At 41.8% G+C, this 18,396-nt stretch overlaps 1 protein-coding gene across 2 annotated transcripts in view; it reads right to left on the bottom strand.

Annotated features, from left to right (window-relative positions):
* Positions 1–9,292: 9,292 nt before the first annotated feature.
* Positions 9,293–18,396, bottom strand: part of il34 (interleukin 34) — a 71,780-nt gene continuing 62,676 nt past the window's right edge. For both annotated transcript variants that reach the window (XM_060837837.1, XM_060837838.1), the window contains 2 exons: positions 13,468–13,606; positions 9,293–10,363 (listed from right to left, as the gene is read on the bottom strand). In XM_060837837.1, the coding sequence (XP_060693820.1) occupies positions 10,347–10,363; positions 13,468–13,606 (156 nt within the window). In that variant the 3' untranslated portion in view covers positions 9,293–10,346. The remainder of the gene's footprint in view (positions 10,364–13,467; positions 13,607–18,396) is intronic.

The raw sequence follows: 18,396 nt of genomic DNA on the forward strand, positions 1-18,396 counted from the left end.
CAGCTCATCGCCACCTTCTTAAAGATGATTAGGAATGGGTAATAAATGCTGGTCTTGACTGTGATGCTTACATTCATGCCAATGATAATGAACCATAATCCACAAGGACTTGTGGCATCCCTCTCCATTTGAGAAGATGATTATGTATAGTTGAGGGGATCACTACACAAATGTGAAGCAAAATGAGGAGGCAGGGCCCCAATGAACTACTCCTTTGGTGCTTGAACCCACACTACTGGCTTTATTCTGCAGCACGGACTAGTCATCTAGCCAATGAGCTAACTGGCATTCATGATTAAGTAAAGTATATTGGGCATGTAGTAGTACTTCAAACTACATAGCCTAACCTCAGTTCCCCATGGCAGACAAGAATGCACCATGGGTCCTGCAGATAATGGCCCATGGCATTGCCTGTCCTCAGGGTTTGAGGTGAGTCTGCGTAGCCCTCTGTACCTCCATATTTACACTCGTATGTATTTATCTCTGGGTTTCCAGAGCAACTAAAAAACTTGTAGGAAACTGAAAACAAACTGATCTCGATCAGTTAGGAAGAGACTTACAGCACAGTTTGTGGCCAGGAGCAGCAATTGACTAACTTCAGTAACCCACCTCCCCTCAGACTCTAATTGTGCCTAAAGATCTATGCCTCACAGTGATGAACCTCTATCTCCATACTACCCGCAGTCTGATCTCTTACCTCTTACACACTATGATTCAGTGCTAACATGATTTCCTTCCCTCCCCCACCCTCACATTCCACTACCCCCACCCCCCTATTATCCACAAGCACACTTTCAGGTTGACCACAATCCTGCCACTGTTCATTGCCTCTTCCCCCACCCCTGCATTGAAAATAAATCCCCATCCGACGATCTTACAATATATCTATGTTTCCCTCCCTCCCCCTCTCTCTCTATCTCTATATACTTTCACTGTAAATATATTCCCGACTATTAAAACCGATACCTGAGTTTATGATGAAGCCACAATGTTCCAATTTTAATAATCAGAAAGTAAATGATTACCAGAAAAATCCAGTTTGTTACAATAGAATTAAGGCAATTTGTCAATAAAATCTCTTTGTTAATGATTTCCATCTGGAAGTCGTTTTAGGATTATTGTTGGAGAGATTTCCTGATAAATAATACCATGTGTTCTTCTTAGCATTCCATTTTCATATTTCTCTTTGCTTGCTGGTTCCTATTGCTTCTATAAATGCTTCTTCCTTTATAGGATTGCCATTCTCAGGGGTCAGGACAATCCCCTTTAAAAGAGTGTCCGTAAATTTTGTTTGGTCAGAGTTCTCAGGACAAGTCATAGAGTCATAGATATGTACAGCACGGAAACAGACAAGTCCATTTTCCCCCGCAAAGAGGGAGAGTGAAAACGTGAGGAAGAAAATGTTGAGGGGAACTTGTGTAGGACCTGCACTTGTGGCTTGGAACCACAGCAACCAACAACAAGAGCAAAGGATGAGGGAGAGAATTCCTGGATGAAGTGCCATCAGACAACCCAGATTTCTGACCCAGAGTGTGACAGTTCCAGACTCACTCCAGAGACTTGAGTACAGAATCATAGCTGGCACATCCTGGAGGAATGCTGCACTATCAGAGATGCTGTCTTTCAGATATGTAACACAGGCCCTATCCATCTTCTTTGGTGATGTAGATGACCCCATGAAATTGATCAAGAAAAAGAGCAGAGGTGTTCTGGACAATCAACCAATATAAGATTAAAATAGATTGCCTGGTCATGATCAAACGGTTGCTTGTGGGATCTCACTGTGCACAAATGAGCTGCCATATTTTCTATTAAAGAACAATGACAGCCGTTAAAGAGTATTTGGCAGGAAGGCATCTTGATATTATATGAACGATATAGAGAAAAACACTTGGTTTCTGCTATTAAGATGGCAGCAGAGTATGAACCTCCAGCCAGAGCTTCTCTGCTTGCTGGCTCCTTTTCCTTCTTTTTTCCCCTCACTGCAGTTTTTCTCCCCCCATGCCCTAACTTTGTAAAGTAAACTTCTTAAAGTACCATACCTGGAGGGAATGGAGAATGGAATCCGAGACCAGTTCAGGAGATGAGTCCCAACAGGAGCAGAGTGAGCAAGAGCTAAGGCCCAGAAGCAAATCATGGCCGGAGCAGGAGCAGGAGCAGAGCGTGTACGGGCTGAGCTGCAGAGTGATCTAGGGCTAGCTGGGGAACATGTCCTGGAAGCAAGTCCAGGACAGAGGCCAGCGCATCTGAAACCCAATGGGCATGGACTCAGTGAAAAAGACCTACAACTTGAGTACTTTAAAAATACTTGTTATTTCCATTCTGAACTTTTTAAACTGTATTCTATACTAGACTTTTCTTTTACTATTTCAATTCTGTGACAATACATAAAGTATCTGTACCTAAAATGTTGCTAAGAAGCAACATTATAAACTTTTCACTACACTCATTCGAGTGCACATAACAATAAAGACTATTCGATTCTACTCTATAAATTGATCTAAACAATATAATCCTGTATTTACACCACTCATTCAAAAGTATTCTCACAGATTATATGAAAGGGTTACATTTCTGTTGGGTTTCATTCAGTTGGACTCAACCCAGTTGGACAGTTTATCTCATATTGATATTGGGTGGAAAGGCCTGGTGAAAGAGAGAGAGAAGAGTGCAAGAGAGAAACTAAGTGAAACCGCAAAAAACATTTGAGAGTGAAGGAGAGAGAAAGAGAAAAACACAGAGGATTTGGGCTAGATATGAAGTGAGGTAGTATACTGTAAACCACTCCTCCGGACACACCCATTTCTCATTCTGTTGTAAAATCCAGTTGAATAATTTAATAATAAATTTGATTCAGACTAAGAATTCCACACCACCTCCCATTTACTGGCATTGTTTCAAGTTAACAAATACAATGTGGAATGTTTCCAGATAGCATTTTTCTGCTCTTGGCTGGTGTTATTTCAGACAGGACACATTGCTTTCTCACAGATGTAGAAGGTTTGTTTGCATTGCAAAGTTGGAACTGGAAAGATGAGGCAATAACTGACCAAGTTCCAATTCTCAGGCTGTACGGACATGTCACATCTGCCCTCCACAATGCGCACCAGGATAATTGCCCTGATACCCTCAGCTAATGCAGGAAAATTGGGCAGATTTCCAGTACCTCAGTGTCACCTGATGATTTATTTTTTGTGTGATGTTCACAAGAACATGACTGGGCTCAATTGTGAGACCCTCCACACTTGGGATAGTTGGCCAGCTCATACATGAATAGTGACCACTTGGTCTCATGGAACTGAAGCAGGTAAAGGAAGGAGAGGGAAACAAAACTCAGGAGAGACCATCTGATGAAGAGTCACTGGACCCAAAACATGCTGCCAGAGCAGTGAGTTTCGTCTGCAATTTCTGTTTTTGTCTCAGGAGACAAACATGGGAAATTGGTTGGCTTGGAAGTGGTTACTGGCCACAGAGGGGAAGGATGGGGAACTGTTGGTGTAATGACAGTCCCCATTCCTAGCTTGAACAGCCTGTAAAGGAGATAGACTTGTCAAAAAAGAAGGAAAGGAAGGGCAAAAGCCAAAGGGCAAATGGCATCTTCCCATCAGACTCTTTCAGAAACCCTTACGGTGGCACAGACTGATCCTAGTAATCAGCCATAATTTTACCAGAGGAGAGCAACACTGGAGAACGCAATATGTGAAGCATTTGGCATGTAATGAAAGAACATTTTACACTGAGCCACACAACCCTTAATCACCCAGATCTCAGCCTGCTGGGCAGGCAGAGGAGGTGAAAGAATCAGCGTCTTTCTCCATTGGGTGAAGAGAGGGGAATGAAATTGAAACCCGCTGTACTCCCAGAGGAATAGACAGCAGGATCAAGTGAATCCCTAGAAGAGTATAAAGACAGGAGGAGTATAGATTCCCTACAGCGTAGAAACAGGCCCTTCGGCCCAACAAATCCACACCGACCCTCCAAAGAGTAATCCATCCAGACTCATTTCCCTACATTTACCTCTGACTAATGCATTGAAAACTAGGGGCAATTTAGCATGGCCAATTCACCTGACCTGCACATCTTTTGGAATGTGGGAGGAAACTGAAGGAAACCCACACTGACACGGGGAGAATGTGCAAACTCCACACAGTCGCCCAAGGCCAGAATCGAACCTGGCTCCCTGGCGCTGTGAGGCAGCAGTGCTAACCAATACTTAAGAGGAAAATCAGGAGAGCAAAGAGGGCTAAAATGGTGTCACTATTTAAGAAAGGTGGTGAGGAAAAGCCAGGAACCTATAGACTAATGAGCTTGACAGTGGTGGGCAAGTTGTTAGAGGGAATCCAGATGGACAGGATTTACAAGTATTTGGAAAGGCAGGGACTGATTAGGGATAGTCAACATGGCTTTGTGTGTGGATAATCATGTCTTACTAACTTGAGTTTTTTGAAAAAGTAACTAAGTTGATTGATGAAGAGCAGTGCCTATATGGACTTCAGTAACATGTTCAACAATGTTCCTCATGGTAGACTGATTAGCAAGGTTAGATCACATGGAACACAAGGAGAACTAGACTTTTGGATATTGAACTGGCTCGAAGGTACAAGACAGAGGTTGATGGTGGAGGGTTGCCTTTCAGACTGGAAGCCTGTGACCAGTGGTGGTGCTAGGTCCACTGCTTTTTGTTATTTATATGAATAATTTGGATGTGAACATAAGGGCTATGGTTAGTAGGTTTGCAGATGACACCAAAATTAGAGGTGTAGTGGGCAGCAAAGAAGGTTACCTCAGAGTACAATGGGATCTTGATCAGCTGGACCAAGGGGTGGCAGATGGAGTTTAACTTAGATAAATACGATGAGCTGCATTTTGGAAAGGCAAATTAGGGCAGGACTTATACACTTAATGGTTAAGTCTCAGGGAGTATTGCTGAACAAAGAGACTTGGTGTACAGATTCATAGTTCCTTGAAAGTAGGACTCTACAAAGATAGGATAGTGAAGAAGGCTTTTAGTATGCTTTCCTTTATTGGTCAGAGGATTGAGTATAGGAATTGGGAGGTCATGTTGTGGCGATAAAGGACATTGGTTAGGCATCTATTGGAATGCTGCATGCAATTCTGATTTCCCTCCTATAGGAAGGATGTTGCGAAACATGAAAGGGTTCAGAAAAAAATTTACAAGGATATTGCCAGGATTGGAAGATGTGAGTCACAGGGAGAGACTGAATAGACTGAGATTATTTTCCCAGAAATGTCAGAGGCTGAGGAGTGACCTTATGGAGCTTTATAAAATCATGAATCCCCTGGAGTGGGGAATCAAAAATTAGAGAACATAGAGTTAAGATGAGAGGGGATGAATTTAAAAGGGACCTAAAGGGGCAACTTTTTCATGCAGAGCATGGTGCATGTTTGGAGCTAACTGCCAGAGGAAGTGATGGAGGCTGGTATAATTACATTTAAAAGGTATCTGGATGGGTATAGGAATAGGAAGCATTTAGAGGGATATGGGCAAATGCTGGCAAATGGGAATTGACTTATTTATGATATCTGGTCAGCATGGACAAATAGGACCAAAGGGTCTGTTCCCATGCTGTACATCTCTATGAGAATCAACCATTGGTGAGTTTAAGTTGTGGTTCACCACACTTCAGGCAAGGGCAAGGTAGAAAAGTCAGGGTCTCCCTGGTGATTTCAGCCAATACAGGAATTGAACCAGTGAAGAGTCAGTTCAAGTTCCTGCTTCTAATATCCTCCAAGTCTCCATGGCATAATTGATATTGAGTATGGGCATGGCTCATTTACAACCAATACTTATTATTTTAGTTTGTACTTGAAGAGTGGATTTTCCATGGTTTCAGCTCACTAACCAGCATTTTTAAAACTCCTCTCAATACATTCAACCCCTCATAGCATCAATCGTTCTTTTCTCTGTAGCCTCCATCAACACTACAACTGTACGAGATATCAGTTTACATCAAGCTCTTACAGCTTGTGTTTCCCCATGGTGCCCATGTTTTCTCACTCCTAAACTTCTAAATCCCTTCACTGCTTCCCTTTCTTCTGTTAAGTCACTTCTTAAAGCATCTCTCTTTAATCAAGCTTTTAACTACAGATCTTTGTGTTTCTTTCTATGGTTTGTACTAGTGTTTGGGTGATTCCACTTTTCAGTGTTTAGCAACATTACAAACTATTACTTTTGTTGCTGAGTTAGATGTGTCCGAACCTGAACTCTCTACTTCAGCAACTGAGGGAGAGAATGTTTCAACCACCATAAGGGTTAAAGAGCAGGGTTCGTTGTTCAGACTGCATGTTAAAACGATTGTGTTAAAACTGAATGTGGAGTTTCTGCTGAGAGACATTAATGGAGTTAATCTGCACATCAGGGATTCATCATGCAAAATTAACCCATTTGGTTTCAATAACTTTGAAAATTGGAAGATGCTGCACCGACAATTAAAGAATGATTATGTCGGCGGCTATTTGTCTTTTGAATGACTAGTCTGCAGTCTTTGTATCCTGGGCTTTGTGAGGTGGCAGTGTGTGGGGGTGGGGCAGGGATAGACTGATGTCACCTCAACTAACAGTGCTGAATAAAATTGCTAGCATTTGTAATTCTGGATTCACTCCCAGAGTTTCTGGAAAACAATTTTTATCAATGGCACCATTTGGTGCCTTCACTTCAACAGTTCCTTCTGTGCAGAAACTCCATGCAGTATGGGAGGAGGTTCTTTGGCTCACGCCAGTGGGCTAGCTGTTTGCTAGAGCATTCTGCTGGCCCATTTCTCTCCCCTTAACCCTTTATTTTCCAATGCTTCAATTATTTATGCAATTTTATCTTTAAAAGTTTGAAAATATCTGCATCACCACACACCACACAGTGTTGTGAAATATTCTACATGCCAAAAATTCTCTGCTGAAAAACTCACCTGCAAATGTGTTGCTGGTCAAAGCACAGCAGGTTAGGCAGCATCTCAGGAATAGAGAATTCGATGTTTCGAGCATAAGCCCTTCATCTCAACTTCTCTCCTCAACCACAATGTCAACTCAAATATGATCCTCAATGAATGACTGTTGAATCAGGGGACTGAGGGCTGGAATTTCTCAAACCTATGGTGACAAATTTGGCAGGTGGAGAATTGTCATTATTCTCTAAATGCCACATCGTGTGGTGTAGGTGACCGTGATCTGCCAAATTTTGCAATCTAGCAACAGTGAATTAGCTTGGGGTTGAACTTCCAGTTCATGGACTGTACTGAGGGAGATGTTGCACAAATTATGCTAACTACAGTCACTCTGCTGTCTTATAAGAATTGTTTGCACTGACCATATTTGACAGAGAACAAGCATATAAAGTGATTTCCTGCAGCTTTACTTTGTGTGCATAACTTGAAAAATATGAGGTCACCCTGATTGGCAGAAAAATTAGAAAAGCAAAATACTATTTAACTGGAGACATTGCAGAATACTGCAGTTCAGAGGGATTTGGGTGTCCTAATAAATGAATCACAAAATGTTAACATGTCCGCTCAGGAAGAAGATGGAAGACAAATGGAATATTGACCTCTCTTCATTGGTAGGTGGCATATAAAAACAAGGAATTCATGTTGCAACTATACTGTGCTTTGGGGAGGCTACACCTGAAGTGCAAGTTGATATACTTGCACTGATTGGAAGCAGTTCAGAGAAGGTTTATTGGGTTGATCAGTGGGATGAAAGTTTTTTTAAAAGAAATGTTTGATCAAGTTGGAGTCTAGGAGAATGAGAGGATTTCCTAATGGATATATTAGATTCTGAGAGGTATTGACAGGGTAGATGCTGCAAGCTTGTGTCCACTCTTGGGGAATCAGAACGAAGAGGGGACAGTTTCAAAGTAAGTGTCTCCCATTTAAGACAAGATGAAGAGGAATTTCTCTCAGAAAGAGTCTTTAGTCTTTGAAAGTTTTTACCTCAGTGAGCAGGAGAACGTAAGGACTGCAGATGTTGGAGATCAGAGTCGAGAGTGTGTTGCTGGGAAAGCACAGCAGATCGGGCAGCATCTGAGGTGCAGGAGAATCAACGTTTCAGGCATTAGCCCTTCATCAGGAATGAGGCTTGTGGGTCGGGGACTGCAAAATAAATGGGAGGGGGATGAGGTTGGGGGGGTTGGGAGGGGAATGTAGCTGAGAAAGTGATAGGTGGATGAAGGTGAGGGAGAAGGTGATAGGTCAGAGGGGAGACTGATGGACGTCAGAAGACTGATGCCGAGTTGGAGGCTTGGGACTGGGATAAAGTGGGAGAGGGGAAATGTGTAAAATGTTGAAATCCACATTTATCCCATGTAGTTGCAGGGTCTCAAGGCCCAATATGAGGCATTCTTCCTCCAGGCGTTGGCTGGTAACGGTTTGGCAGTGGAGGTGGCCCAGGTCCTGCTTGTCCTTGACGGTGGGAGGGGGATTTGAAGTGTTCAGCTTTGAGGCAGTGAGGTTGGTAAGAGCGAGTGTCCCAGAGATGTTCTCTGAAATGATCCACAAGAAGGTGTCCTGTCTCCCCAATGTAGAGGAGACCACATTGGGTACAATGAAGCAGTAGATGACATTGGTAGTGTTACAGGTAAATTTCTGATGAAGGTGGAAGGATCCCTTGGGGCTTCAGACAGAGGTGAGGTGTTTGGAATGGGCGCAGGTTTTGCACTTCCTGCAGTGGCAGGGAAAGGTGCAGAAGTGGGGAGGGGTGTGTGGATCTGACGAGAAGTCGCGGAACACTGATAGGGGTGGGGAGGGAATATATCTTTGGTGGTTGGGTCTGTTTGGAGTGAGTAGTATGGGCTATCCCATTGAATATATTTAAGATTAAGTTACACACTTAATCTGTAATTAAGTTAGATAGTCAAGGTTTATGGGGCCAGGCAGGAAAGAGGAGTTAAGGTCACAATTGGATCAACCATATTCTTACTGACTGGTAATGCAGGCTCAAGGGGCCAAATGACCACACACTTGCTTCTATTTTTTATGATCATAGGTAACCCTACGGCTAGTTATCTCCAGTAAACCTCAGCGCTAGTGACCATCCAGTCATCCTATGGGACAGATTCATTGATAGACCCTATGAGTAAACGTCCATCCAGCTATTTCACAGTAGTCAGCAGAGTATGCTATTACAGTGTGTCTAATTCAGTACTCCATGGACAAGTGTTTCCTTGAGGTAGTATCTAGTCATAATTTTTCCTCTTGATCTGCACCTCAGATTGAAGTCACAGCTACAAAGTTTAGTAGAGAATGGAATAGACTAAAAGTATTCAAACATTTATTATTGAGTGTTTTGCCTGACCACCCTATACAAGTAGGAAGAAGAATAATTAATGAAATCTTTTTAGGTCAATTAAACATGCACATATTATTTCCTGGTCTCTGATGCCGAAGGCAAAACCTTTATGGTAGAAGTGGTAATGAGAGAGGAGTGATACAAATTTGATATCCTTATCACCATAAGATTAAACTATTTCCATGGAATTTCCTGGTTATGTGTTTAAACTTGTTGGAGGCAGTTGGGAGGGGTGGAGGTATAATAGAGATCAGTGCTGAAGAATGAATAATAAAAATAACTTCAATGCATTGTCTGATTTGGTTTTGTTCCTATTCCTTAGAGATAGTTACTTCAAGTGATTGACTGTTTCCTCCATGTTGTAGCTTCTCTCCCAATAAATGATTGGGCAGGAGGGTCCTTTTTAATAAAGAGCTGCTTCCAGTCTTGCACTTGTCTGATCCAAGTTTTCAACATTATCCCCTCTTGGAGACAGATGCATTTCACATCCTCATTACTTTCTTCCTTACATTGTGCACTGTAAAGATTTCAGCCACAATATGCAGCCAGATTTTTTTTTGTTCTGGTTAATAATGGATATTTGGTTGGGTTTGGATATGGTGTGGGGGAGGTGGTTATGGTGCAGAGTCGAAGATTTCCAGCTCAATGTTCCTGGGTTATGGAAAGACATTATCATGGACACTATCCAGATTGAACTCTCAGTCAAACAGAAAGCCCGTAAATGGGTGCAGGAATGGGAGTAAACAGAATGGGGTGGGGACAAAACAGGAAAAAAGGCTTCACTGAAGTCAATTACAACACGCACAGTCATGGCAGAGAGAAGTGAATAAATAGCAAGCCAGTGGCCATTGTCTGCAGGTATCTTCAGTGAGGTCCATTCTAATCCTCCAATCAGTGGCAAGTGCATTCTACATCTCAACGCAGAGGAGCTGGATGAGAATGGGTGATACTGTTCCAGATGCTTCCAGTCACAAGGAGGTGGAGAAGTGGGTATTGTTGTTAGCGACAGGCAATGATGATAAAATCATTCACCATGAATACACTGGTGATCAAGTTCTCCAGTTACCTGTAACAATGGACCACAGCAAAGATAACCTGATCAGCAGGCAGCAAGAATTCAATTCAAATCACAGACAGTATCAAGGTCCCAGTGCTTTCAAAATGTCAACAAAATCTACTAAACAGAAAAACCCTCGAATCCACATGTTATGAACTAGGCCAGACCCCCCAAAACATTTCAAGAAGGTAGCTCAGGCCTTAACTTTGCTAGTTCTTTTAAGCAGGTGTAATGTGACTATTCCAGGAGAGATCAGCTGGTCAAATCATTTGATTATAAATAAATTCTGTTTTGTTTAAAATATTACTGAATGAAACACAAACAGAAGACTGAATAGCTTAACCTCTCTGAAAACCCAACAGATCATCCCAACTTAATGGTACTGTTCCAAATTCTTGCAACAATCCCCATAAACACCCCTTGGCACAAAAGGAAAGATCAAATATAAGTTCTTACAGGATAGAAGTCAGAGAGAGAGAGTACCAGCGTGATCCTGCTTCTTTGGGTCCAGCAGCCTTTTTTTTAAGCACTACTGCTAAAAACACCCAAACCAGAGAAAGGCTGAGCTGGTAGATCTGGCTAAATCCCTTTTGTTGTACAGGTATTTTTTTTAAAACTTGAAAGCCTTCTGCCTGAGGTAGTCTCTGTTAGCTACTATCAACTTGGCCCAAAAACACTTCACCTCCAGACTTTTCGGAGGCTGTCTCTTTTACAACCGCTCTGAAAAAGAAGCCAAGGACAGCATAATCTTGTTAAAAGGTGTAGTTTTGTTACACACAATATGGCTGCAAGCTGCACCTTCTCTTTGTTTATTCATTGCCAGCAGTGGTTTATTTGGTAGTGCTTCCACCTCAGAGCACCACTCCAGACACTCAAACACTGCAACTGTGCTAATATACCAGCGGAGTACGGAGGAAGTGCTGCACTGTGAGTGGGTATCAACTTTCAGATGAGAATGCCTGACCTCTCAAAGAATGTAAATGATCTCATGATACTATTTTGAAGAAGATGAGGCAAGTAATACTGGTGTCCTGGATATTATTATTCCCTCACCCAACATTGCTGCGTGAGTTTCCTCTGGGTGCTTTTGTTTCCTCCCACAGTCCAGAGATGTGTAGGTTAGGTGAATTGGCTATGCTGAATTGCCCATTGTGTTCAGGGATGTACAGGCAAGGTGCATTAGTTATTGGAAATGTAGAGTAATAGGGTTGGGGAATGTGTCTGGCTGGGATACTCTTTAGAGGGCTGGTGTGGACTTGTTGGGCCAAGTGGCCTGTTTTCACGCTATTAGGATTCTATTCTATGAAATGAACAGGTGTTTATCATAAGGCTGTTTGTGGGCACTTGCTGTGCACAGTTGGTTGGTTTGGTTCCTTCATTAAAATGGAGACTATACTTGAAGGGTAAAGAAAGGTGGTTATCCTGAGATCATAAAAATTGCTTTATAAATGCAATAGTGCTTTTTAACAATGTATTTGACTTCAGGTTTCTGTTCCCAGTTTGGTGTCAATATCCTGGATTTGCATTGAGGTTGGTGGAGGGTGAATGAAAAACTAGCTAACATTCCCATACCTGCTTCTTATGGAATATAAATAAAAATCCAAACAACTGCAAATGTTGGAAATCAGAAACAAAAACAGAAATTGCTGGGAAACTCTTTCAGCATCTATGGAGAGAAAGCAGAGTTAATGTTTAAGGTCCAGTAACTCTTCTTCAGAACTGAATTTTCCCAGCAATTTCTATGTTTATTTCTTATGAAATATCACCTGCTGATCATGATTTGTATGGACTTCAGGCACATCAGTAGCACCTCCAGTCTACTAGAAATTTGGGCAATGGATTAATGGACCCAACAGGATTTATTGTATTAAAATGTAAAAAAAATTCCAGTTCCTGTGAGAGTGTGAATTTGTATGGATCTATTTCAATAGGGAAGGAATAGGTTTGACCACGAAGCTCCCCACAGTTGAGCACCTTCATACCTTCCAGTCGTTCATGACTTGGACTTCCCAAGGTGCACAATACCACAGGATGCACCCCACTCCCACATTTTGAGTTTCTGAGTACTTGGCTTTGGAAGATTGCTACACATCAAAAGATGTGCAGGTCAGGTGAATTGGCCATGTTAAATTGCTCTTGGTGTTAGGTGCATCAGTCAGTGGGAAATGCGTCTGGGTGGGTTATTCTTCAGAGGGTCGGTGTGGACTGGTTGGGCCGAAGGGCCTGTTTCCACACTGTAGGGAATCTAATCCAATCTAATCTATTATCTTTGCAAGTCTGCTGGTATGCATCATGGTTCAACTGCTTCCTTCTGCACCATAACAATTCTGTAATTCTGAAATGCCACAAAAAATGCTCTAAGGACCATGTCCTCGTGCATGATCCTTTGCCAAGAAATTAATCTAACATGGAGTTATCTTATTAAAGTCCCTCACTCCCCCGCTATTACATGGAACTTTCAGCCAGAAACAGGCGTTTTGACCCAAAAGGCTCCATACTTATGTGTACTTTGCAAACCAGCCATGTCCTACTACTCCCTGAACCTGCTCTGTAGTTCACCTGATCTGATTTGCATATCCTATTCTTCACTCTCTTGTGCACTTAGCTAGCTTAAAAAGGTCTTTATGAAATTTGACACAACTATTCAATGAGTTGGCAAGTTCCACATTCAATACTTTCTGGGTAAAGCAGATTATCCTGAATTCTCTATTGAATTTATCAGCAACCACCATATATTTTTGACCCTCTTAGTTTTGGTCCACCCCACTTATGAAAGCATCTTCTCCATGTTTATTCTATTAAACCCCTTCCTAATAATAAAGACCTCTATCAAGCAGCCTCTTAGCTTTTTCATTTATTGAGAAGGTAGCACCAGCCTGTTCAACTTTTCTGGTAGATATTATCTCTCAGTTCTGCTTTCATCCTTGTGAATTCTTTTTCAGTGTAAGTTTATTAGCAGGAAGACCAGAACTGGACACTGAATTCCAAGTGTGGTTTAACAACAACCTGTGTGGGTTTTCAATTTTAAACACTTGGTCTCCATTTTCAGTCTTTTGAACAATAATTTTCACAAGTTAAAATGTTGGATTGAGGATAATTCCATCACTACTTACAGTGGAAGAGTTGCTTCATGACCCGATAACAGTTATCAAATAAAGCCTTGGGCCTAATGGACTTGTTCTTAGTTTGCTCATCCATGTCACTTATACGGTATAGTATTTCCTCCACTCGCTCATCTTCAATATCATCAATCTCAACATTCAATGGAAAAGACAAGGAAAGATTCACCAAACAGCAGCAGTGAAATTGAACAATATTTAAACCACACTTAAGCAGTGTTTTAATTTTGTTTTTTTCCCCTCTCTTGTTGGTTTTCCAATTTACTCTTCATCACTTTTACCAGGTGATGACACATAACAATCAGATTTCTGACAAATTAGCGCCTCTTTCAATATACAATTGAATTTCACACTGGCATCAGCAGCAACTCCCTAACATCAGGCCCTAATGATGTGACCCATTGAGTAGTGGGACTAGATTGACAGTCCAGCCTTAGTGGTAATTAATTTACCAGCAAACTTACAAAGTAAGATTAAAATACATATGCAAACACCATGTGTGTGTTAGCATTAAGTTCTCAAGCTCAATGTTGCAGATTATTATTAATTTTTAATAACTAACCAGAAATGTATTTATCTACATCTGGACTCCAGATGTAGCTTGTGGCTAATGTATTGGACAATACTAATATAAACACCCAGTTATCTTATCTTTGCAGAGTCACACACCATCAACATTCTGGAATTCCTCACATTGGAAGACACCAGTAGCATACCAGAACTTCAAGAGCGTCAAAGGGCAGAGGTGAGTGTAGTGGCCTTAATGGAGGAGAAAGTGCTAGGGAAACCGATAGGTCTGAAGGTGGTTAAATCACCCAGACCAGATAGACTACACCTCAGATTTCTGAAGGAGATAGCTGAGGAGATTGTCGAGGCATTGATGGTGATCTTTTAGGAATTACTGGAGTCAGGGAGGGTTGTGGAAGACTGGAAAATGGCTAATGTATAATCCCTATTTAAGAAGGGAGAGAGAGAGACAGAAGACAGGAAATTGTAGGCCAGATAATTTGACCTCTGTTGTTGGTAAGGTTGAAAATCCATTATTGTGGATGTGATTGTAAGTACTTGGAAGGGCATGGTAAAATATTGCTGAGTCAGGTTTTGTCAAGGAGAGGCCATGTCTGAGAAATCTATTAGAATTCTTTGTTTAACTTGCTTGTTATCTCCTCAAAGGTGAGCCAATGCTCATGACTTATTTTGACTTCCAGAAAGCCTTTGACAAAGTGCCATGCAAGAGGTTGCTAAATAAGAGCCCATGGTGTTAGGGGCAAAGTGCGGGAATAAAGGAGACTTTTTCAGGATGGCAGCTAGTGACTTTGAAGTTTGACAGGAATCTGTGACGGGATCACAACTATTCACGTTATTGATTAACGATCTGGATGAAGGCACTGTAGGCACTGTTAAGTTTTCAGATTACACAAAGATGGGTGGAGGAGAGGTAGTATTGAGGAAGCGGCAAAAGGCTCTGGACAGGCTAGGTGAGTGGGTAAAGAAGTGGTAGGTGGAATACAAGACAGAAACATGTGAGGTTATGTACTTTGGTAAGAAGGATAGAGGGGTGGACTATTTTCTAAACAGGAAAAGTCTTTGGAAATGTGAAGCAGAAATGGACTTGGGAGTCCTGGTTCAGAATTCTCTTAAGGTTAACATGCAGGTTCAGCTGGCAAATAGGAAGACAAATGCAATGTTAGTGTTCATTTCAAATGGGCTAGAATACAAGTGCAGAAATGTACTGTTGAGGTTGGGTAAGGCACTCTTCAGACTGCATTTGGGATATTGAGTGTGGTTTTGGGCCCTGTATCTAAGGAAAACGTGTTGGCATTGGAGGGGGCCCAGGGGAAGTTTATTAGAATGATCCTAGGTTGAAGAGCTTGACATATAAAGAGTTGTTGAGGACTCTGGGTCTGTACTCGATGGAGTTTAGAAAGATATGGGGGCGGGGGTGGGGGGAATCTCATTGAAATTTCCAAAACACTGAGAAGCCTGGATAGAGTGAATATGGAAAAGAGGTTTCCAATAGTAGGAAAGACCAGGACCCGAGAGCACAGCCTCAGAGTGAAAGGATGACCCTTTAGAACTTAGATGAGAAGGAATTTCTTCAGCCAGAGGAAATCTGTGGAAGTTATTGAATGTATTTAAGTCAGAGATAGGCAGGTTTTTGATTAGTAAAGGGGATCAAGGAAGAAGGCAGGAAAATGGGTTTGAGAAGCATATCAGCTATGATCGAATGACAGAGCAGACTGGATGGGACGAATTGCCTAATTCTGCTCTTATATCTTATGATCTTGTTGCCTTATGGACCAGGATCTTAACCTGACTTGGTTACGTAAATACAGTGACTACTAAAGCACACTGTGGCCTATGATGAATGGATCACCCCTTCACTTCTCAAACCCTTCTCCCACCTTCAAGCCAGGAAATTGTTGGAATGCGCTCCATTTTCTCTGGTGCTCAAGATTCTTGAGACTATCATGGAAAGCGACCTGCATGATTTTTTAAATACTTTTTTTTAAATCATCAAATGTGGATAGTGCTGGTAAGGCCTGTATTTGTTACTCATCCATAACTGCCCTTGGGAAGATGCTTATTGTGGTAGAAATTAGATTTGTGTAAATTATGATGACGTAACTGATGATATGACTCAAACATCAGAAATGACATCAGCCCTAGAATGAGTATGTGAAGTCAGAGGCCTTAGACACTAAACAGCTGTATTTGACAACTTACCATGTACAGATATAATTAAAGCAGCATTGCAATGCATTAGGGATTGAAAGGTCTTTTAACAGGTAAGGAGATGACAGCCTTAGGGTCAGTTTATTTTCAGATATAGTCAGTCTCACACCAGTATCTCAATGCAGAGGTAACAGTATTAGCTTAAAATACAAGACAAACCATTGGTGAGCTACGTTCTTGAACTGCTACAATCTTTGAGTTTCATGGGCACCCACAGTGCTGTTAGGAAGGGAGTTCCTGGATTATAACCCAGTTATAGTGAAGAAAGGCATTATATTTAAAGTCAGGATAATGCATGACTTGGAGGTGAACTTGCAGGTAGTAGTGTTCCGAAACATCTTTGCCTTTCTCCTTCTGGATGGTTCAGATTGTAGATTTGGTTGAAGGTTCATTGGTGAGTTGGTGCAGTGAAGGGGATCCCTAAACGTCCAACTTACGAACGCTTGTAGTTGTGAATGCAATCTTATAGTTGTGGTTTTAAAGACCCATCATATGAGCATTCCTTGTACTTACGAGCAGCTCCTTTTCATTGTGTTCTGACTTGTGTACAATTTGACTTGCAAACAGCTATGAGAACAGAACCGTAGTTGGTACACACTGTTGCCACTATGTGTCAGTAGTGGATGTTGAAAGTGATGGTTGGAATATCAATCAGATTGCTTTGTCCTGGATGGTGTCAAGCTTTTTGAGTGTTTTTGGAGCTGCACCCGTCCAGACAAGTGCGACATATTCCATTGCCCTCCTGACCTTGTGTCTTGTAGATGATAATGAACGGGCACTGAGGAGCTAGAGAGTAAGTTACTTGCTGCAGAATTCCCAGACCTGCCCTCCTTACCACAGTATTTATGTGGCTGATTAATGTAATTTCTGGTCAATGGTAACCTCCCATGATGTTAATAGTGGGGAAATTCAGCAATAGTAACACTAGATTAGATTACTTACAGTGTGGAAACAGGCCCTTCGGCCCAACAAGTCCACACTGACCCTCCAAAGAGCAACCCACCTAGACTCATTTCCCTACACCTAACACTATGGGCAATTTAGCATGGCCAATTCACCTAACCTGAACATCTTTGTGACTGTGGGAGGAAACCGGAGCACCCAGAGGAAACCCACGCAGACACAGGGAGAATGTGCAAACTCCACAGAGACAGTTGCCCAAGGTGAGAATTGAACCCGGGTCTCTGGCGCTGTGAGGCAGCAGTGCTAACCATTGTGCCACTGTGCTGCCCTACTAAATGTCAACAGTTGATGGTTAGGTTCTGTACTGTTTGACATGGTCATTGCATGGCATTGGATGGCACAAGTATTCCTTAGCAGTTTTCCACCCAAACCTAGGTGTTGTCCATGTCTTGCTGTATATGGATATGGATTGCTTCAAGATCTAAGTTATTGCCAATAGTTCTGAACACTGTGCAATCCTAAGCAACATCCCCATTGCTGGCTTATGATGTTGCCACCCCACCCATTAGCTTAAACATCCACTCCCTTCATCATCAGCATACTGTGGTTGCAGTGTGAGTGGCCTATGAAACACAGTATATTAACATGCTAAAGCTTCTTGTGTGGCATGTACAAAACTGACAATGCCGACCATCAAAAACAACAAGGGATCAACAATTGCCAGTCACACATCATCTTGACTTGGAGCTTTATCATGACCAAGTCAAAATCCTGGAATTCACTCCTTCAAAACCCCAAAGGTGTACCAAAACTGCAACAATTCAAGGAAATGGTCACCACTATCTTCTCAAGGGCAATTAGGAATGGACAATAAAGGGCTCACTAGCAACATCTATATTCTGAAAATTAATTGCTCACGTCAGAAATTTCCTCAGTCATGCATCCACTGATATAAATGGGTGCCCAAATCTGAAAGACAACAGATTTGGAGCAGTATTTTTTTGTGACAAGGTATATTGGACAATGTCTGCATTGACAGAGAAATCAATATTTATGTATAATGTATAAATATACAATTTCAGCTTTTACACATAAAGCTACATTCATGAACAATAAGAGTTTGTTTTATATAGGCAAAAGGAAGTCATGTATACCTTGTGCCTTTATATTTGGGGAATAAAGGGGTTGCTAACAGTGCCAATCCCTGACTGCCTAGTCTGAGAGCTAAGATTGACTGTTCTTGCAGCAGCCCCATGCCAACCCATGGCCTAAACACTCATCATT

This window comes from Hemiscyllium ocellatum, chromosome 17, assembly GCF_020745735.1.
Source record: "Hemiscyllium ocellatum isolate sHemOce1 chromosome 17, sHemOce1.pat.X.cur, whole genome shotgun sequence".
Taxonomy (NCBI): domain Eukaryota; kingdom Metazoa; phylum Chordata; class Chondrichthyes; order Orectolobiformes; family Hemiscylliidae; genus Hemiscyllium; species Hemiscyllium ocellatum.